Source organism: Lactuca sativa, chromosome 5, assembly GCF_002870075.4.
Source record: "Lactuca sativa cultivar Salinas chromosome 5, Lsat_Salinas_v11, whole genome shotgun sequence".
In the NCBI taxonomy this organism is placed as follows: Eukaryota; Viridiplantae; Streptophyta; class Magnoliopsida; order Asterales; family Asteraceae; genus Lactuca; species Lactuca sativa.
The window spans coordinates 184,107,580-184,131,875 of record NC_056627.2 but is presented as its reverse complement, the minus strand read 5'-3'; the positions used below and the strand labels follow the sequence as shown (position 1 = coordinate 184,131,875).

General features: G+C 38.2%; 1 protein-coding gene across 1 annotated transcript; it reads left to right on the top strand.

Moving 5' to 3' along the window:
* Nucleotides 1-16,176: 16,176 nt before the first annotated feature.
* Nucleotides 16,177-16,575, top strand: LOC128134264 (uncharacterized). Its single transcript, XM_052771805.1, has one exon. It carries the CDS (start codon nt 16,177-16,179, stop codon nt 16,573-16,575), a length of 399 nt encoding a protein of 132 aa, XP_052627765.1.
* The last annotated feature ends 7,721 nt before the right edge of the window (nt 16,576-24,296 follow it).

The following is a 24,296-nucleotide window of genomic DNA, read 5'->3' as shown; positions in this document are numbered from 1 at the left end:
TCGGCCTAGGTCCGAAGAATCTCGCTGGAAAACTCATTTTTCACCCCGTTTTTGCGTATTTTTGCGTTTTAAACCCATTTTTAATTATTTTAACATAGGATTTTCACCCAAAACTTTATTTTTAATTATAAGACCCCTAAATTAATGATTTAATCACATTTTAAGGGTAAAATCTTATCCAAATAAGAGTAGGTAAAGTACAAAGGTAGAGTGTTGACTTTACCTTATTTTATGACACAAGCAACCCCATACCCACTCCATGATTAACCCACACTTCTCCCCACCATACCTTGTCACTTCCTTGTACTTTTTACCTCCCTCACAAGCCATCTCCATGTTTTGAGAGCTGGATATCCATCCTCTCTCCTCATTTTCTCTCATTTGTTCTCATTTCACAAGAAGATCAAACTCCTTTCTCTCTCTCACTTTCTCTCTCTAGAAATCCGAGATTCAAGGGCTGATCTTGAGAGTTTCCTCCACCTTTGGTAAGCATAATCCATTTCCTTTAAGATTATCTCAATTATTTCCACTCAAATCATGGGTATCTTACACAAACTCCATTATATTTGTGTTAGAGCTTCGAATCTTCAAGCGATTCTTCAAGTGTTCTTGGGTTGAACACTTCTCTTCTTCAACACTTATCTACTGAAATCACACAAGGTGAGTTCATACCCCTACATTTTCATGTTTTCTCAAGTTTTTAAGGGGGGGAATACAAGCCAAAACACCAAGATCATATCTAAATTCTTCCAACAGCTTTCATCAGAAAAGTTGGACTCCATTCACGGACTGTTTTGGACACCTTAAACATTTTAGTTTTCAAAACTGTTTTAGGTGCATGTAGTTCCACTTCTTAGCTTTAAAATGACTACTTGCACATCTCCATACGATTTTTCTACAATTTATGGTGATTTTTACAAAACTGCCTATCATTTCAAACACCGATCCGGACCAGTCTGTGATTATGGACTTTTTCACCTAAGTTGCAGGTCATTAAAAATCATGATAAAAATTATGAGTAAACTAGACACATTTTGGGAACTCCCAGAATTTACGGATTTAGTTTTCGACTTCGTATGATTTTTCTATAAATTTTCAAAAACAGTGTAGAAAGGCTGAAAATTTGTTAATAGCTTGTAATTTTTACAACACTTTGTATTATGTTGAGCAAAGTGTATAATGTCAAGTTCTAAGTATTGAATGTGATACGTTGCAAATTTTATCATCATAAACTGAAAGTAAGTCATTCATGATAAGATTATTCATTCATTTAGAACACGCATATATATAAACTATAATAAGCATAGTTTAATGGATTTCATAATCCTAACGCTTTTTCATAAAAGAGTTCTTATATATTACAAACGTTTTGGATAAAACTATAATAGGTATAGTTTTCAATACATCACATAACACACACGTACGAAAAGGGTACATTCATACAGAAAGGTTTTACACTCCCGCATACAACTTGTAAACTTGTTAACCTAGATTGTGAGACATTCTCTTTCCGTACGTCCGAGTGCGGAATATAAAATCCTGTACGTTATAATCAGAGTCTCCCGGAGGGAGAACGTGATAGTTGTATATAGATCTATATTGGGTTTGACACCCCACACCTTGTTGCTAGCTACAGTTGGACCTGCAGGTCTACGGGTGATAATTGTCATTTCAGTTTTTCGACGCCTGAGAAACGTCGTGGCAGGTTCATTTAGTCTTAAGTATGATTATAGCGGCTCACATAAGGATATAACAATACATAAAGTTTACGGGACTTTTATAAAACTTAAATGGGTTTTATGACGATTTTAAAATCACCTTTCATCTCAATAAGTACCGATATTACTGTCTACATTCGGTTTTTGGTATTTATGACTACACATCATTTGAAACCACATTTATAACTTTAAGTATAGACGATACTTGTTATTTTCTCGGTCCTGAGACTTAGGACTACATATACATTAAGTATTAACAAATATAAGAATTTGCGGGAACATCATTTAATTCAAGTGCGTTTATGTCAATTTAAGCACATTTTATTTTCCTTTAATAAGAAAGGTTACTTATACATTTTGGTCGTCGGTTATAAGACTACATTACATAAATTTTATAAAGAAAATATTGGATTTTCTGAATACATATCATATCATTTTTACAAGGAAAACGGTCTATTTCTTCAATAAAATCTCTTATGAACTCACCAACCTCTGTGTTGACACTTTTCAAAACTACTTGTATTCTCATGAATTCAGTGAAAACAGGAAACCAACAACGTTTTGAGGATGGGACGATAAATCGTCAAATAGTTCGTTTTGTTTCATAATGTATTTGATTCGAATCATGTAAACATATACTTTGGTGTAACTTTTTCAGTTATATTTATGATGGTTGTATTTACTTTGAGCACTATTATACTCGTTGTTGTGATACTCTACATGAAGTCCTCCACCCTTGAACGTTTCCGCCATCCTTGGTTTGGGGGTGTGACAAATACCAACTCCCGATAACAACCCAGAAGAAAACAGAAGATGAAAAACCCGCAAAACATTTAAAGGAGTCCCGACCTCCTCCCATCTTACCCTGACCATCCTGAGGGCATGGTACCAAACTCCCCTTCTGATCCTAAATGAAAAGAACTGTGACATCCCCATTTTCACAGCCAGAATAGACCGATTTTTGTTTATGCTTTGTATGAAAATCAGAGTAACATTTTAAATAAAAGTGATGCGGAATTTGTCCCAAAACAATTTATGATAACGATTTATCAAAAGCATTTCCATAGAAATGTATTTCATTAAAAGACTTGGCATGTCATGTTCGATAAAAATCAAAAGCATAAACAGCACAATATAAGCCTTACTACATTATTTCATATCTACAGGCCAATATCCGTAATCCCTCATCCAAAACATCACATCTATGATCGAGCGCCACTACCTGTAATACATGAAACTGAGTGGGTTAGGCTTGGGAGCCTGGTGAGCAAATAGGGTTTTCAACCCACAATAAATAAGTTTATTAATTTCATCAATCAACAATAACCCAATTACTCGTTCCAGTTATCCTCACTTTATGTCCCTAAACACCTATCATAAGGTACCTAGACTAAGGATCATCATCTGGATGGAAACTACTGCTAAGGGGATTCCTCATCAATAAATGTCCTTAAGGCAACCATGTGGGGGATGGAGTACACCGGTGAACACATCGTTCACAAACACCTACAGGTTGCGAGCCTGCTAGTGTTCCACTGGACTGTCTAGAAGAGTCTGTGGTCGTCATCCATACTCCGCTAGATAACAGAATCAACAACAACAACAACAACAACATCGAGGTCTCTCATCATTTTATCACACATCGTCTAATACATGTACCCATGTTTTACCCCAACATTTTTTTAGATATAAAATACATATACAATTTAAATCATATAAAACTTGTATAAAATCGTTCATCCAGCATAGATAACAAGTATACAGATAATATATACACATAGCATGTAGTTTATACAAAATACTTCATATCTATGTGGAAGATGAAAGGGACCATGCACTCACTTGAAAAGGTGGTGATTATGAACTCAGAGAGCGCTTCGCTTTTTAAATATAATTTCCTTCGACGAAACCTAGTATTATTACCACTAGAGTTTAGTCTATTATTCGTCGAGACTAATTAATACTATATCTATTATTACTATTATATAAGCGTTAAAAAAATACTTATATAACCCATAATAATAGCCCAAGTACTTATTATAAGCTCCTAATAACGTTACTATAATTAAATAAAAGCTATATTAAAAATTGCGTAGGCGTAGCTCACTTACAGCGGGTTTTATAGAAAACCGGCCTTTGCTTGGAGCAGTGTTCCTGAGCCGAAAAGCTCTTCTTCTCGGAGCCGTCGAGCACTCCGGGGCTTCCGCCTCGTGTTAGGGAGGTTCCCTGGACTTTTCGGGGGATTTCAGGGCTAGAGAGAGGTTCTAGAGAGAGAGAGAGAGTAAAGAGAAGAAAGAATGGGAAAGGTGTGAAGAAAATGAGGGTGGGAGACGTGATATTTATAGGATGAAATATGGCTGAACTTGGTGCCACATTTCACCATCTGGTGGCAAGCCTTGGGGAGAAATCAATGGCCAAGATTGTGTCACGTCAACCATTTTTGCACAACACACTTCCGACTTCTAAAATTCATAACTTTCATATACGAGCTCCTTTTTTGATGTTCTTTATATCCACGTGTAGGTAAAATAAGATCTACAACTTTCATTTTGACTCCGTCGGCTAATTCTCGACCGATCCTAAATTTAACAATACGAGGAGATTATATTGTTAAATGTCTGCGTAAAATTCATAACTTCTATATACAGACTCTGTTTTCGTCTGTCTATTTACCGTTGAGTTCCTATTAATGAGATCTTCAATTCTCATTTAGGTCGTGTAGGCCAAAAACCGCTCCATCTTTAATTCGAGTTTCGGGTTGTACACTGCTAAGCCGAAACTTCGAAAAATCATAACTTCCTCATACAAAGTTAGATTTGGGCGTTCTTTTTATGGACGCTGTCGGTTTAACGTATTCTATGACTTTTGTTTAGATCGTTAAGGCTAAAACTTGCTCTATCGTAAATTCACTATTTACGCTTCCCGGTATCGTGCCGGTTCCATCGCGAAACTTCGACGAGTCATAACTTCTTCGTTACAACTCGGATTTCGGCGTTACATATATCTCCGGAATTCTTGTTTCGACCACTACAGCTTTATGTAAATATATCGGGTTTATCTCACACTTTAATTTTGACGCTTATTTTTATCCTTTATTTATTATACATTTATAAATAAGTAATAAGCACATAAATAAACATAATTCACATAATACTCAAATATTTCATCTTTATTACTTCAAAAAGAGTTACAATAGTTGACCTAGACTATTACATATTCTAAAAATGCTTAGCCCCAAAACTCGGGCGTTACAATTCTCTCCTTAGGATGATTCCGTCCCGAGATCATGGATCAAAAAACGGATGTGGGTAGCGACTCATCATGTCACTTTCTGTTTCCCAAGTGAGATTCGGCCCATTCGAATGTTTCCATCGGACTAGCACTAAGTCGACCATCTTTCGTTGCAACTTCTTCGTCTTACGGTCAATAATTGCCTCGGGCTCTTCAATCAGCCTCTTGTTCTCATCCATTCTTAATTCTGAGATTGGAATTATGTCGAGAACTTCTTCCGTGAATTTTCTCAAATAAAACACATGGAAGGTGTTATGAATACCATCTAGTTCTTCGGGTAATTCGAGCTTGTAAGCTTGGTTCCCAATCTTCTGAAGAACTTTCAACGGTCCAATAAACCTTGGACTCAACTTTCCTCATTTCCCGAATCTTATAAGTCCCTTCCACGGTGAGACTTTAAGCAAAAGCGAATCCCCAACTTTGAAGGTCATCGATCGTCTTTTCTTGTCAGCATAGCTCTTTTGACGATCTTGAGCTACTAACATCGTTTCCCTAATCACTTTCAACTTCTCAGCGGTCTCATGGACTATCTCAGGGCCCATAAACTACTTCTCTCCAGCCTCAAGCCAACAAGACGGCGTACAACACTTCTGTCCATACAACACTTGATAGGGTGCCATCTTGATGCTCGAGTGGAAACTGTTGTTGTAGGAAAATTGTACTAGAGTTAAGTGCTCGTCCCAGTTCCCTTGGAACTCGAGGGTACATGCTCTCAGCATATCTTCTAATGTTTGAATCGTTCTTTCGCTTTGGTCATCGGTCTGCGGATGGTAAGCTGTACTCAAACACAATTTTGTACCTAATTCCTCTTGTAGGCTTCTCCAAAATATTGACGTGAAACGACTATCACGATCTGATACAATTGTTAGAGGAACATCGTGAAGTCTTACAATTTCCTTCACATAAGCATTTGCGAGCTTATCTATAGACCACTTCTCATTGGCTGCTATGAAGTGTGCATTCTTAGTGAAACGATCCACGACCACCCAAATCATGTCGTGTCCGTTCTTCGTCCTGGGCAGTTTAGTCACCAAATCCATGGCGATGTCTTCCCATTTACCCATGGGTACAGGTAAAGGTTCTAAACTCCCATATGGTTTCTGATGTTGTGCCTTCACTCTCGCACATGTCACACACTCGGCCACATACTTCGCAACATTGAGCTTCATCGTCGGCCACTAGTAGTAGGGTTTTAGGTCCCTATACATTTTAGTTCTACCGGGATGAATCGAGTACATGGTCTTGTGTGCTTCTTCCATCAGAAGATCTCTTATTCCTCCCGTCTTAGGTACCCAAATCCAATCTTGGAATACCTTCAGTCATCGACTGTTGGTACCGAACACTAACGTTTTGCCCAAACGTTCTTCATTTCGATCATTCTTCTCTAAAGCTTCTTCTTGAGCTTTCTTGATACTTTCCATAGTCGTCGAGACGACTTCAATTCTCAACGCTCTTGGCCTTTTCCTTTCAAGGTTGACTTTCCGACTGAGAGCATCAGCAACAACATTTGCTTTACCAGGGTAGTAAAGTATCTCACAGTCATGGTCCTTGAGTAGTTCTAGCCAATGTCATTGCCTCTTGTTCAATTCTTTCTTATTAAAGAGATACTGGAGACTCTTATGATCAGTGAAAAGCTTGCACTTCGTGCCATAGAGGTAATGCCTCCATATATTTAAGGCAAATACTACCGCCGCCAACTGTAGATAATGAGTGGGGTAGTTCTTTTCGTGCTCTTTCAATTGTCGTGAGGCATATGCTATCATCTTTTCTCTTTAGGTCAGAACACAACCCAACCCGACTCCAAATGCATCATTGTATACCGCAAAGTCTTCAACTCCATCGGGTAGAGAAAGTATCAGTGCTTCACATAAATTCTTCTTTAGCTTCTCGAATGCCTCATCATGTTTCTCACTCCAAATATATGTAGCTCCTTTGTGGGTCAACACTGTAAATGGAGCAACTATCGAAGAAAATCCTTGCATAAATCGTCGGTAATATCCGGCTAATCCTAGAAAGCTTTGAATCTCTGTCAGACTCTTTGGACGTTCCCACTTCATTACCGCTTTGATTTTTGCTGGGTCAACCATTCTCCCTTCTTGGTTAACCGCATGACCCAAGAATTGGACTTCTCGGATCCAAAAATAACACTTGGAGAACTTAGCATAAAGCTTCTCCTTCTTTAACACTTCCAACACTTTCCGTAGATGCTTGCCATGCTCCTCTTAGCTTTTCAAGTAGATCAGAATGTCGTCTATGAAAACTATCACAGATTTATCGAGGAATGGTTTACAAACCCTATTCATCAAATCCATGAATGCTGTTGGAGCATTGATTAGTCCAAATGACATAACCAAGAACTTGTAGTGTCCATATCTAGTTCTGAATGCAGTCTTCTCACCTTCAGCTGATGATATCCTGACCTAATATTGATCTTTAAGAAATAGCTCGAACCTTGCAGTTGATCGAATAGGTCATCAATCCTCGGCAATGGGTACTTGTTCTTCACCGTTGCCTTGTTCAGCTCTCGGTAGGCTATACACATTCTCATGCTTCCTTCCTTCTTCTTCACGAATAACACCGGAGCTCCCCATGGTGACGAACTAGGTCGAATGAAATCGTTGTCCAACAGCTCCTAAAGTTGCGTCATAAGCTCGTTCATCTCCGTCGATGCTAATCGGTATGGTGCTATCGCTATTGGTGTCGTCCCTGGTAACAAGTCTATTAGGAACTCTACTTGTCTATCAAGTGGTAATCCGGGAAGATCTTCGGGAAAAACTTCCGGAAAATCACACACGACCAGTATATTCTGCACCTCCTTCTTTTCCTTCATATCATCGATTACGAATGCCAAGTATGATGCACATACCTTGGACAACCATTTTCTGGATTTCATTAGGGAGATGATTCCAGAATTTACACGACGTTTGTCCCCGTACACCATAAATGACTGTTTTCCGGGTGGGTTTACTCTTACTATCTTCTTTTGGCATAATATCTCAGCATCATTGGCGCTAACCCAATCCATTCCCAAAACAATGTCGAAACCGTTTAACTCTATGGGTAATAGCTCCTCGTGGAATTCGTTTCTGTTTAGGTCGATGACGATGTTCCTAATACAATCACTAACATGTACGAATTTTCCACTGGCAACTTCTAGAATCAGGGAATTATCAAGTTTTTCTACAAGCAATGCGAATTTCCCACCAAATTTATGCGACACAAAGGAGTAGTTTGCTCCAGAATCAAATAGTATATTGGCAGGCAAACCATTTACAAGAAAGGTACCTGAAGCGACGTCCGTTGCCTCCTTCGCAGCCTCGAGCGTCATTTGGAAGGCTCTTGCCTTCGGCTTCGGTGGAATGTTGGGTCTTCCTGTCTCTTTCTTCTTCGGGCAGTCCCTCGAAATGTGCCCCTCCTCGTTGCACTCATAACAAACCTTCTTAGTGAACGTGCATTCGTTGGCATAGTGCCTAGGCTTTCCACACTTGAAATAAGTGAATCCTCCGTCACATTTCCCCTGGTGCTTCTTCTTGCACTTGTCGCACCATTTTGCTTCGGCTCCTCCTCCTCCTAAACCAGATTTCGAGAATTTACTCTTCTTTCCGGACCTCGAGGATCCGTCAAATTTCCTTTTCTCACCAACCTTGGCCCTCTCCAGACCCCTTTCTTTCTGTTGGGTCTCCACATTCTTAGCCGCTCGAACAGCTGATTTCAGAGTGGTTGCCATCTTGACTGTTGGGCCATAGTTGGCTGGCAGTCCATTTGCGAATTTCTCAATTTTGGATAGTTCGGTTGGCACTAGGTATGGAAACAACTTCATCTTTTCCGTGAATGCAGCAACATAGTCATCGATGCTCATTCTCCCCTTCTTCAAGTTTTGGAACTCATTGTTCAGATCAATTAGATCTATCTCCGAACAGTACTGCGCCTTCAGTTGTTCTAAGAACTCATCCCGTGACATCTTCTGAGCTTCTCCTTGCGGCATTGTATTCGCCAATAGTTTCCACGAGCTCAAGACTCCAGTTTTCAGTTGTCTTATAGCGAAGACGACCTTCTGTTTCTCGCTACAGTCGTAGCTCTCAAACAACATCTCCATCTCGGAGATCCAATCCATAATCTCAATAGGCTTTGGGCTTCCTGAGAGACTTGGTGGTTTCGCACCCAAGAAATTCTTGTACATTCGCCCATCCTTGTCGTTTCTCCTTTCCGGGCCATCCATTCGTTCACCTTCAGTCCCCATTTGACTCACTTGGCGGCTGTAGTTCCCTTCCTCCGATTACTTAGGAATCAGCTCAGGTTGCTCAATGGGCATAGTAGGTTTGTCCCTATTTTCGTGCAACATCTGCCTCATTTCCTCCCTTTGTTCTACTCACATAGCATGAATCATGGCTTGTACTCCAGCCATGGTAATTGGTTCGGGGGCATTTGCTACAACAGGTATTTGCTGAATCACTGGGGGTTGATTCCTATTTCCATTTGCATTCCCAGTTCCACTAAGGGTTCTTGTCATTTTGATCTATACACCGAATAAGGTGAATTTAGATCTTTATTTAGGATAGACATTTAAATCATCCTTATCACTCCGAAACGTCTACATGCTAGTTCTAATATTGTAGTCGTACGTTTAGAATCCTAAACACATAAGGTTTCCAGATCTGGTCGGCAACAAACCATAGATCCGAATAAATAACAACATATCAGGCACAAAGCATTTAGCACATAAAAGCATTTTAGGCATAATTCCTCAAAATAAGCTAATACTCACACCTCACAATCATCGCTTAGCATTCTAAGTTGAAGTCTAGACATCCTACAAATTCCTAGTTCGCTTAAACTAATGCTCTGATACCAACTGTGACATCCCCATTCTCACGGAGAGAAATGACCGATTTTGTTTATGCTATGTTTGAAAATCAGAGTAACATTTTAAATAAAAGTGATGCGGAATTTGTCCCAAAACAATTTATCATAACGATTTATCAAAAGCATTTCCATAGAAATGTATTTCATTAAAAGACATGGGATGTCATGTTTGATACAGATCAAAAGCATAAACATCACAATATAAGCCTTACTACATTATTTCATATCTACAGGCCTATATCCGTAACCTCATCCAAAACATCACATCTATGAGCGAGAGCCACTACCTGTAATACATGAAACTGAGCGGGTTAGGCTTGGGAGCCTGGTGAGCACATAGGGTTTTCAAACCACAATTAATAAGTTTATTAATTTCATCAATCAACAATAACCCGATTACCCGTTCCCGTTATCCTCACTTTACGTCCCTAAACACCTATCATAAGGGACCAATCCTAAGGATCATCATCGGGATGGACACTACTGCTAAGGGGATTCCTCAGCAATAAATGTCCTTAAGGCAACCATGTGGGGGATGGAGTACACCGGTGAACACATCGTTCACAAACACCTACAGGTTGCGAGTCTGCTAGTGTTCCACTGGACTGTCTAGAAGAGTCTGTGGCCGTCATCAATACTCTGCTAGATGACAGAATCAACAACAACAACATCGAGGCCTCTCATCATTTTATCACACATCGTCTAATACATCTACCCATGTTTTACCCCAACATTTTTATAGATATAAAATACATATACAATTTAAATCATATAAAACTTGTATAAAATCGTTCATCCAGCATAGATAGCAAGTATACAGATAATATACACACATAGCACGTAGTTTATACAAAATACTTCATATCTATGTGTAAGATGAAAGGGACCATGCACTCACTTGAAAAGGTGGTGATTCTGAACTTAGACAACGTTTCGCTTCTTAAATATAATTTCCTTCGACGAAACCTAGTATTATTACCACTAGAGTTTAGTTTATTATTTGCCGAGACTAATTAATACTCTATCTATTATTACTATTATATAAGCGTTAAAAGATACTTATATAACTCATAATAATAGCCCAAGTACTTATTATAAGCTCCTAATAACGTTACTATAATTAAATAAAAGCTATGTTAAAAATTGCGTAGGCGTAGCTCACTTACAGCGGGTTTTATAGAAAACCGGCCTTTGCTTGGAGCAGTGTTCCTTAGCCGAAAAGCTCTTCTTCCTGGAGCCGTCGAGCACTCTGGGGCTTCCGCCTCGTGTTAGGGAGGTTCCCTAGGCTTTTCGGGGGATTTCGGGGCTAGAGAGAGGTTATAGAGAGAGTAAAGAGAAGAAAGAATGGGAAATGTGTGAAGAAAATGAGGGTGGGAGACGTGGTATTTATAGGATGAAATATGGCTGAACTTGGTGCCACATTTCACCATCTGGTGGCAAGCCTTGGGAGAAAGCAATGGTCAAGATTGTGCCACGTCAACCATTTTTGCACAGCACACTTTCGACTTCTAAAATTCGTAACTTTCACATACGAGCTCCTTTTTTGATGTTCTTTATATCCACGTGTAGGTAAAAATAAGATCTACAACTTTCATTTTGACTCCGTCGGCTAATTCTCGACCGATCCTAAATTTAACAATACGAGGAGATTATATTGTTAAATGTCCGCGTAAAATTCATAACTTTTACATACAGACTCTATTTTTGTCTGTCTTTTTACCGTTGAGTTCCTATTAATGAGATCTTCAATTCTCATTTAGGTCGTGTAGGCCAAAAACCGCTCGATCTTTAATTCGAGTTTCGGGTTTTACACTGCTAAGCCGAAACTTCGAAAAATCATAACTTCCTCATACGAAGTCAGATTTGGGCGTTCTTTTTATGGACGCTCTCGGTTTAAGGTATTATACAACTTTCGTGTAGATCGTTAAGACTAAAACTTGCTCTATCGTAAATTCACTATTTACGCTTCCTGGTATCGTGCCGGTTCCATCGCGAAACTTCGACGAGTCATAACTTCTTCGTTACAACTCGGATTTCGGCGTTCTTTATATCTCCGAAATCCTTGTTTCGACCACTACAACTTTATGTAAATATATCGGGTTTATCTCGCACTTTAATTTTGACGCTTATTTTTATCGTTTATTTATTATACATTTATAAATAAGTAATAAGCACATAAATACACATAATTCACATAATACTCAAATATTTCATCTTTATTACTTCAGAAAGAGTTACAATAGTTGACCTAGACTATTACATTGTCTAAAAATGCTTAGCCCCAAAACCCAGGTGTTACAAGAACTAACCACAAGATCCTCCTTCCTGAAGGATTATAAAGATGACACACTTTGGGCTCTAGATGAACCCCAACTTCCCTGCTATAAACTTGGCCCGAAAGGCCCCGAGATAACCATCCAAGGATCCCAAATTCCCTTCCTTGGCTGAACTAGAGACCGCCAAGGTCCAATCCGAAACACTGCAAGTAATCTCCCATGAGATGAACCCTTTCGATTGCGCCTCAATTGGTTCATTACCCGCTGCTGAACCAAAACGAGAATCTGAACCCCATTCCTAAATGCTCCACACCATACTGAAACAAACATGCAAGAGATCTGAACATAAATCCTCATCCCAAATGCTTCTTAGATTCTCCAAGACTCTCCCTGATTCGAGTATGGATACTGTTCTTTCAGTAATACAGGCTCAATACTACCTTCCACACCTATCTATACCTTCCTTATGAATCCTCCTTAATCCCCTATGTCACTGTAACGCCCGCGTTTCTAGGCTAAGCATTAGTATGATAATGTAATAGTAAGGGTCAACAAATGTAACTTATTTTGACGTAATAAAGAGGAATTACTTGAATATTTTGTGAATTATGTGATTCTATGCGCATTATATTTATTTATAAGATATAACAAATTAAGAATGAATAAGCATCAAACAATAAAAAAAAAAATATAAACCTGATATCTATGATGAAAGTTGTAGTGGTCGTGACAAGTATTTTGGAGATATAAAGAACGCAGAAATCCGAGTTATAACGAAGAAGTTATGACCTTTCGATGTTTTACGGCTAAACGACACGACTCCGCCTAACGTAAAAAGTGAATTTTTGAAAAATTACTTTTTATCATTATCAATCTAAATGAAAGTTGTAGTATATGTTAAACCGAGAGCGTGCATAAAAAGACCGTCCAAATCTAACTTCGTGTGAGGAAGTTATGAATTTTCTAAGATTTGTTATAGCAGTGTGCAACCCAGTGTTCGAATTTTAGATCGAGAGATTTTTAGCCGACACAACCTAAATGAGATTCAAAGATCTCATCAATAGGAGCTCAACAATAAAAAGACAGAAGAAATCGGACGTCGGATGACAAAGTTCTGAATTTATAACGGACTTTTCCTGTCTCGGCCTATTAAAAATATAACTTTAAAAATAAAGTCAAAATTAACCGACGAAATCTAAACGAAAGTTATAGAGTACGTTCTCACCTACGCGTCGATATAAAGAATGTCACAAATGGAGCTCGTATGCGAAAGTTACGGTATTTAGAAGTCGGAAGGGTGTTGTTGCGAAGTGGGTGACGTGGCGTAATCTGAGCCCTTGCTTTCTCCCCATGCTTTGCCACCAGATGGTGACAAGTGGCACCAACTCGACGAGTTGGAGGACAAACTCGACGAGTTGGACTCATTTCCATCCTGTAAATACCAACCGAGAGTGCCCTTATTCTTCACACCTTAAACCCATTCTTTCTCTCTCTCTACTCTCTCTAAACCTCCCAAACAGCCCCAAGTCTTGGAAACTTCCCTAGCACTAGAAGAAACCCCCAGAGCGCCCAAATTCTCCAAGAAAAATAGTTTTTCGGCTTGGAACTTTGCCCCCACAGAGCCCAGTTTTCAAGCAAACCTCCCGGTTTCATCGAAGCGAAGCGTTGTCCAAGTTAGAATCACCTCGTTATCAAGTGAGTGGATAGTTACTTTCATCTTACACATAGGTATGAAGTATTTTATATGATTTACGTGATATGTGTGCATATTATCTGTATATCTTGAGAGCTATGATGGATGAAAGATTTAAACCCTTTTTTTTCTCAGATCAAAACTGTATATGTATTTTATATCTTGAGATCTATGTTGGATGAAAGATTTAAACTTTTTTTTCAGATCTAAACTTTATATGTATTTTATATCTTGAGATCTATGCTAGTTTAAAGATTTAATCCCTTTTCTTGTCATATCTAAACTGTATATGTATTTTATATCTTGAGATCTATGTTGGATGAAAGATTTAAACCCTTTTTTCAGATCTAAATTGTATATGTATTTTATAGCTACAAATATGTTGTGTAAAACATGGTTACATAAATATTGATGAGTGATGAAATAAAATGATAAGAGGTCTCGATGTTGATGTTGATCCAGTCATCTAGCGGAGTATGGATGACTACCACAGTCTTTTCTAGACAGTCCAGTGGAACGCTAGCAGGCTCGCAACCTGTAGGTGTTTATTTGAACTACGTGTTCACCAGGTATAATCCATCCCCCTCATGGTTACCTTATTTTACATTGTTTGCTGAGGAATCCCCTAAGCAGTGTTGTCATCCCGATGAAGAATCCTTAGGCTATGCCCCTTATAATAGACACTTTAGGGACGTCAAGTCAGGATAACGGGAACGGATAATCGGGTGAATGATTGTTGAAAATAATAAACTAATTTATTGTGGATTGAAAACCCTATGTGCTCACCAGGCTTCCAAGCCTGACCCATTTAGTTTCTTGTATTACAGGTAGTGACACAAGAGTATAGATGCGAAGATCTGATGAGAGATTATGGATTATAGGCCAGTAGAAACAAATGGAATATTTGTGAGGCCTATGTTGTTTTTGTTATGCTTTTGATTTGTATTGACAATGACATCCCGAGATTTGTAATTCAATGAAAATTTGGTTAATTATTTATCATATTTTTTGGAACATATTCTGCATCATATTTCTTTAAAAATATACTATGATTTTTGAATAAAGCATAAATAGATCGGTATTTTTTGGCCGTGAAATTTAGGAATATCACTGTTGGTATCAGAGCATTAGTTTATGCGAACTAGGGATTTCTATGATTTTTAGACTTAAGTTTATAATGCTAAGCGATGATCGTGAGATGAGTGTCTACCATATTTTCGACACGAGCACTAGTTTATTTTAGGAAAGATGCCTAAAATGCTTTTATGTGCTAAATGATTTATGTTATAGCTATAAAGATGCCTTATATGATATTATTTGATCGGATGTATGGTCTGCTGTCGACCGGATCTGGAAACCTTATGTGTTCAGGATTCTAAACGTTCGACTACGATATTAGAACTAACATGTAACGTTTCAGAGTGATAAAGAGGATTTAAACATCTATCATAAATAAATATCTAAGTTCACCTACTTTGGTGTATATATAAACATGGTGAGAACCCGAAGTACACTCGGAAACACAAATGGGAACAGAAATCAGCAGCCTCAATCCCAAGGGATTGAGCATGTGCCGATAGAAGAAGTTGCACCTGAGCTAGTCACGATGGCTGGAGTACAAGCCATGATTCGAGGTATGATGGCTGAACAGAGGGAAGACATGAGGCAAATGTTGCTAAACAATATGGATGAAACTTCTATACCTGTTGAACAACTAGAACTGAATGAAGGACAGTCGAAAGAAGGGAATTATAGTAGGACCGTTGGTCAAGCTGAACCACCAGTGGTTAGGAGGAACAACAAAGATGAAGGTGTTGAGAGGAACGAATGCAAGCATAAGGACTTCACAACTTGCAAGACATCAACTTTCACTGGGAAAGAAGATCCAATTAGATTTATAGACTGGATCTCGGAAATGGAGTAGGCCTCTATAACATGTGGTTGCAAGGGCAATCTACAAACCACATATGTAGTAAGTCAGTTCAGAGGTAGCGCTGTTCGCTGGTGGAACATTATAGGGAAGACCATAAGCCCCAATGAGCCACTACAAATAACATGGGCATAGTTTTTGGTACACTTTAAATGCAAGTATTGCTCAGCCAAAAATCTGTTGGAGCTGGAGAACCGATTCCTGACATTGAAGAAGGAAAGCATGTCCTTTGATGAATAGACCAACACCTTCACAGACAAAATGGAGTTTGCTTTGTGCATCGTCCCAGACGAGCTGACGAAAATCGACAAGTACGCAAAGAGACATCCATGGGAGTATGTCGTGCTAGTACACCAATCACCTACTCTTCAGGCAGCTATCTGGGCTGCCAAGTCTGTTGAGGAGATGATCAATGGAAGAGCCTCCAGCAAGGATGAAGTTGGTGATAAAAGGAAGTTTGATGGATTTCCAAGGTCCAACAAGAGGAGCAAGTTTGGTTCAAGGATATTTGAAGGAGAAGGAGAAGGAGGCAAAGCTAAGTGGTGTGAGAAGTGTAGAAAGAAACACTTCGGTAAATATAGTGAAGAGTTGACTTGCTACAAGTGTGGAATGATTGGGCATTACACTAACGAGTGCACATCCAACAAGAGGGTGTGCTATGGATGTAACGAAGATGGGCACATTTCGAAAGACTGCCCGAATAAGAAGGAGGCACTAAGGCCTAATGTTCCGCCAAAGCCAAAGGCAAGAGCATTCCACATGATCCTCGATGAAGAAGGTGCCAATGCAATAGATCGTGAGTGAGGATCTATATATCCATATATCGGGATATGGAGTAGCTTATTATAAGAGGCCTAGTGTAGGGTGAACTTAAACACCTATGTAATCATTTCAAGAAATAATATAAAGCTTGATTATGTTATCCATTGTGATAAATGACTATGTGAAATTCTTGTATGATGACCTGGAAAGCTGCGAGATAATACTTGGGATGAGTATGAGTAGGTGTGAATGGTAGTAGAGGTCTATACTACCGGAAGCACAAGACTCGCACTTGGATCAGGGAAAGTCACAAGGTTACCAAGAAGCTAGTAATTAATTCCGTTTTGTTCAAGTATGTCGTTACCATCGTTTTGGTAATGACTAAGATGATTGTTATTCCGACCCTAGAGGTCATATCATATCGGTTCCAACTAAGATGAGTATGTTATGTGGTTCAGGGAACCAAGATCGATGTAGCATTTGACTTAAACCAGACGATTGAAGTGAAAGATAATCGAACCGATCAAAAGAAGTATCTCAATCGTTGTTAAAGTAAGAAGCTTGTAGCTAGAAGTGATTCATGCTAGAATGTGATTATATCACATTAGAACATGAAGGAAGGTATATTTCGTTCTAGAATTTAACCCCAAGAGACCTAAGTCTAAGCATTGAATCATACGATGAGACGTCATTAGAACATGACCCATCGGTCTATTATGGTAATCGAAGGAAAGAACTTTTCTTAAGTTTGTTAAGAAGAAGAATGAGTCTCCAATAGGGATCAAGATTGTGACTAAAAAGGTCGCGATTGAAAGTCTAACATGAGATAGAGATTGGGTGTAAGATCGAGCACCGCCAGCAGTCAAGAAGTCCAAGAGTTAGATACTCATTCGAAGGAAGATAGAAGTTACGGTTATTACTTAGGATGAAGAGATAATGTATGGAGTCATTTTACAAGCCCCGTTTTGTTGATGATTCTGGGACGAATCATCCTATGGGGGAGAGAATCGTAACGCCCGTGTTTCTAGGCTAAGCTTTAGTATGATGATGTAATAGTTAGGGTCAACAAATGTAACTTATTTTGAAGTAATAAAGAGGAATTACTTGAGTATTATGTGAGTTATGTGATTTTATGTGCATTATACTTATTTATAAGATATAACAAATTAAAAATGAAATAAGCGTCAAAAAATAAACATATATAGATAAACCCGATATCTGTGAAGAAAGTTGTAGTGGTTGTGACAAGGATTCAAGAGATATAAAGAATGCTGAAATCCGAGTTATAACGAAAAAGTTATGACGTATCGAAGTTTTACGGCTAAACCGACACGGCACCGCGTAACACAAAAATTAATTTTTGACAAATTACTTTTTAGCCTTATCGATCTAAAAGAAAGTCGTAGTATACGTTAAACCGAGAGCGTGCATAAAAATAATGTCCAAATTTTAGATTGATCGAATTTTAGCCGACACAACCTAAACAAGAATCGAAAATCTCGACAATAGGAGCTCAACGATAAAAAGACAGACGAAATTTGACGTCGGATGACAAAGTTATGAACTTTTAACGGACTTTTTTTTGTCCCGACATGTTAAAAATATATCTTTAAAAATAAATTCAAAAATAGCTGACATAGTCTAAGAGAAAGTTGTAGAGTACGTTCCCACCTACGCGTGGATATAAAGAACGTCGAAAACGGAGCTCGTATGCCAAAGTTATGGAATTTAGAAGTCGGAAGGTGTTGCTCTCAAGTGGGTGACGTGGCGCAATCTGAGCCCTTTCTTTCTCCCCATGCTTTGCCACCAGATGGTGACAAGTGGCACCAAATCGACGAATTGGAGGAAAAACTCGACGATTTGGACTCATTTCCAGCCTATAAATAACAACTGAGAGTTCCTTTATTCTTCACACATTAAACCAATTCTTTCTCTCTGCTCTCTCTCTCGAAACCTCCCAAACACCCCCAAGCATAGGAAACTTCCCTAGCACTATAATAAAGCCCTGGAGCACCCGGAGCCTCCAAGAAAAAGCGTTATTAGGCTAGGAACTCTGCCCCCGTAGAGCCCGGTATTCAAGCAAACCTTCCAGTTTCATCGAAGCGAAGCGCTGTCCAAGTTGGAATCACCACCTTATCAAGTGAATGCATAGTTACTTTCATCTTAAACATAGATATGAAGTATTTTGTATAAATTACGTGATATGTGTGCATATTATCTATATATATATATATATATATATATATATATATATATATATCTCTTGAGATTTATGCTGGATGAAAGATTTAAACCCTTTTTTTTCAGATCTAAACTGTATATGTATTTTATATCTTGAGATCTATGTTGGATGAAAGATTTAAACCCTTTTTTCAGATCTAAATTGTATATGTGTTTTATATCTTGAGATCTATGTTGGATGAAAGATTTAAACCGGTTTTTTTCAGATCTAAACTGTATATGTATTTTATAGCTACAAATATGTTGGGTAAAACATGGGTATATGAAATAGTTGATAATTGATGAAATAAAATGATGAGAGGCCTCGATGTTGACGATGATCTAGTCATCTAGCGGAGTATGGATGACGACCACATACTTTTCTAGACAATCCAATGGAACTCTAGTTGGCTCGCAACCTATAGGTGTTTATTTGAACTATGTGTTCACTAGGTGTACTCCATCCCCCTCATGGTTGCCTTATTTGACATTGTTTGTTGAGGAATCCCCTAAGCAGTGTTGTCATCCCGATGAAAAAGTCCTTAGGCTAGGTCCCTTATAATAGATGCTTTAGGGACGTAAAGTAAGGGTAACGAGAATGGGTAATCAGGTTGAATGGTTATTGAAAATAATAAACTTCTTTATTGGGGGTTTAAAACCCTACGTGGTCACCAGGCTCCCAAGACTGACTCACTCAGTTTTTTGTATTACAGGTACTGACACAAGAGTATAGATGCGAAGATCTGATGAGAGATTATGGATTATATGCCAGTAAAAATAAAGGAATATTTGTGAGGCCTATGTTGTTTTTGTTTATGCTTTTGATCTGTACTGACATTGACATCCAGAGATTTGTAATTTAATGAAAATAAATTTCTTCGGAAATGCTTTGATAAATTCTTTATCATATTTTTTGGTACAAATTCCGCAACACATTTCTTTAAAAATATACTCTGATTTTAGAATAAAGCATAAAAAGACCGGTCTTTTCTGGCCGTGAAATTTGGGGATGTCACAGTCACCTTCTCAATTCCATACACCAGCACTTGCTAACCCTCACAAAAAAACCACTGAAGCAGTCCCTAGGCTTTCCTAGGTTCCCGACCTCACCCTGCTATCAGCTGCTGAAGAGCTCTTCATAATATCAGTTAGCTACCTTATGAACACAATCGCATGCAACATAGCTTAGATAATCCTTTGAGTAACAGACTCATCCCTACAACGGTTAGACTCAAACGAGATCTGTGCAATAGGGTCAAATCCGTCACTCTGAGATTATCCAACCTTTGCCACATGTGACTTGACATATTCACTCAATAACTAGCTCACGTCAATTATGAGTTCCACAAAGCACAAAGAAAGAAACATTCGTGTAGTATCAGTCCAATCCCAAATAATACAACTCATACTAGGAGCTCCTACTCCCGCTACTGATTGCCTTACTCCTACAAATCACGCCCAAACTGGCATCCAATGCTTCCTATGCTACTAGGCATCACATATCAAGCCAAACTATCATTGGCTAATCAGAACTATCATGCAAGTCGACAAGATCATACAATAGGAATACAAATGCATCTCTCCTAGCATTCTAGCTTGCAAAAACTGAGCAGATCCTTAGCCCTAACTAGCATCCGATTCCACAGATTCACATATAAAAACATAACATATAACATGTATGGGTATTTTGGGAAAACTTACTTGAGCTCGGCCAATTGCACGCATCAGACCTTTTTCTTTGATTAGAAATTCCTTTTTAATTAAATGTTCATTTTATAAAAAATTTCACCAAACCCTCAGTTTGAGTTCAGGCACACCCTAGAGTATGCCCGAATCCCTCAAACCAAGGCTCTGATACCAACTTGAAACATCCCAAAAATCCAAAGTAAAAATTTTGTTTTTATTATAAGCAAAACACCATTATGACTTTTTCCAAACATTGAAAAAACATTTAAATAAAAACATTTATCAGAGTTCGTTCCCAAAGATCACTTATTGCGGAAAACAGGGGTGTATGCGTTGCGATCATCCTGAGCTCTTTCATCTAAAAACTAGAGTACCTGAAACATAAAATGAAAACCGTAAGCACAAATCTTAGTGAGATCTCCAAATATTGCATACCATACAATAAACACACTTCCAAGCATATTTGGGAGCTGGCCTTTCCTTCGGTCTATTTCAACCGGATACTGCCGAGCATATCTGGGTGTTGGCCTCCCCTTCGATCCATTTCAACCAAATATTGCCAAGTATATCTAGGTGTTGGCCTCCCCTTCGGTCTATTTCAACCGAATACTGTCGAGAATAAATGGGTGTTGGCCTCCCCTTCGGTTTATTATAAACGGATACTGGGTCTATTTCACCTCCTACCACTACCACATAATAACATAAGAAAATAATCACGTACACATCAATGAATACTGGCAAACCAAACAATTATCACAAAGACAATTATCTTACTATCGACATCACTAGTGGGCTGGCATTGGTGCCTTCGACCCACGAATTCTACGAAGGGAGATTCACCTTAAACGCTGAAGCTCACTGCAAGAAATCCTTAGCTGCTACCCTAACAACTTCTCGAGCTAACAATAGCAAAATATCACCTAATTGGCAATTAGGTTCCAAACCATGATCCATAATCCATACTTGGTATAAAATGACCACTTGACCCCTGGCCCAACAAGATTCTTAACTAAGGCCCAAGCCCGAATCCAACAAGATCCAAAACCAAAAAATCCATAAAATCCCACTAATGGCCCAATTTTCCAAAATGGGCCCAATCCCATACGGGCCTATCCTAAGCTCATATTTTACTATTCAGATTGCTTCAAACACCCCTTGGGACAAACTTGATCAAACACATAAGTCAAAAAATCAAAGTCAACGGCCTAAGTTGACCCAACTTGCCGAGTTGTCCTTCAACTCGTCGAGTTGCTTCATTAGACTGTAAAGATCGGGCAAAACCCCCTCAACTCGCCGAGTTCACCTATGAACTCGCCGAGTTCGCCAGAAATCCAACCTCTTAACTCATTAAGTTGACCTTTTCAAAACTAAGGGCTTCTAAACCCAGATCTTAACTGAAATGGCCTCAAGAAGGGTAAAGTTTCCAACTTTACTCCTAAGAACCACTAAAATGGGTTCAAAACCCAAACCCTAAACTTAAAAGGGTAACGACTTAATCATTAAGCATTTATTCCACAAGGACACAACTCCAAGATGCAGATATGACCATATGAGGATAGATAACCATGTAAAGTTTCCAACTTTACACTTATTAATGATTAGAAGAAGCTCAAAAGCTTAAAAGAGACCAAAAGAATGACTTAATGAACGCATGAAGCCCTTAGGACTATAAAGTTGACACCTTTACGCCAAAAGAGCTCATGAAGATCATAGATCTGGAAAGGATAAAAACTTGGGACTTCTACTTCCTTAACAACCACCCATCCATGGCTAAAAGCATACATATAAACGCAAGAAGAGATCTAAGCTAATACTAAACAAGATCTGAAAGATCCAACTTGAACCACCAACTTGCACCAAGCTTATCTTCATTTAAAGTGCCTTAAACACACCAAAACACACCCACAATGAGCTCACAACACTCAAGGAGGCTCTAGGGTTTCGAGATTAGGGTTAGGGGCTACGGAGGATGGAAATGAGCCCAACACCTAGAACTTAAGGTGTTTAAATAGGGTGCCAAACACCAAAAATATGGTTTCCTAAACAGCGTCCATTTCGTCGAGTTGGCTCCTCCAACTTGCCGAGTTGTCTCATTAATCTTGCGACAAAAACAACCTCTACTCGCCAAGTTTGAGGCTCCTCAACTCGTCGAGTAGACCCAATAAATCCATATGATTCTTCATCTTCAACTCGTTGAGTTGGCTCCTCCAACTCGTCGAGTTCAACTTGAAATTGGCATAATTCCACAATTAACCTTCTAGATTTTGGGTGTTACAAAATCCAAAAAACAACGGAGAACTAATAAAATCAAAACTAGAAAAGGAGATGGAGTCCAAACACCAATCTCCTTGAAATGTGATTGTATTACCTTCAAACCACCAGAAACTTTGCCATAGGAATCGTACCAGACAGCCTTCATCGATTATTTGGCCATATTCATTCCGCGATATAACTTTCTGAGCATGTTTTTTGATTTTTGGTAGCGAACAAGAAGAATGATGTGTGAATAAAGTGATAATGTATGTTATAGATGGTCGTTGATTGTAATCACCCTAAAACAGGTGATCGGAGATCTGGTGTGTGATGATAGAACTGGAGATAGAGGTGCGAGGTGTTTTTTTTTGTGTAAAAAATTGAATAAAACTATGCACCAATTTGATGCATATGATTTTTTTTGATCGGTATGTTGGTTCACTCCCCAAAATAGAGAACTTTGTTGAACTTATTCCATATATATATATATATATATGTGTGTGTGTGTGTGTGTGTATGTGTGTGTGTGTGGAAAAGTGAGTATACCCTTAAAGTATATAAGTTTAGGTACTTGAATACACCAGAATATGTTGTTTTGTATGATATATGCATTGTAATGTTCATAAAATTCAAAATCTATCTTGATTTACTTTCAACATTTTCGAAATTTCACTATTATCTTTCTCTTACATCTCATCTTTCTGCCAAACAGCTAATAGACTATATATATTATAGTTGAAAATGAAAATTGTATAAGAGGAAGAAAATGGTGAAATTTATAAAACTCTTGGAAGCAAATCAAGTTAGGAGCTAAATTTTAGGAACTTTAGACGATTACAATGCATATATGATACAAAACGACAGAGTATGGTGATTTTGGGTACCTAAGTTTATATATTCAATATATATATATATATATATATATATATATATATATATATATATATATATATATATATATAGTAATACGTATTCCACCACCCAAAATGTTATCAAAATCTAAAGATCATGTAGTAATACGTACAAGCATTTCCTCTTCCTGCAGTATATCCTAGGCACTCTGAGCACCTTTAATAAATCGCAACCACAATTATGATCATGTAGTTGTAGGGTTGTCAGCTTCTGTGGTTTGCCTAAGCCTTATGGCTTCTAGTTATGGTGAGCTCTACTATACTAATTTCAACCATATTATTTATTTAAACACTATATCTGTTTTTTCTCTACTATGTTGATAAACATCATATATCTTAATAAATGTTAATTAGTAATAAAAAATTGAAGCTTCTTCTTGTTCTCGTATCACCAGATGCCTTAAGGAATGAGCATGAGCATGAGCATGCCTTTTACTCGAGTGCCAGTACCCCTTGCTTTTGCTACTACCTCTTGCTTTTACTTTTGCATATTTTTAGAAAATTGTATTTTCATATATTAATTTTGAAATTTAAGGAATATTTTCAGATATTTAAAAATAATAAACAAATTTTAAAAAAATTTATGAAATACAAGTGTTGTTCCATTTTAACCTTCTTCACCCTCGTTGTTGCTACTGTTTTTGACATATCAACCCTTCTTCTACCATACTTTTAGGGGCCGTTTGATATTGT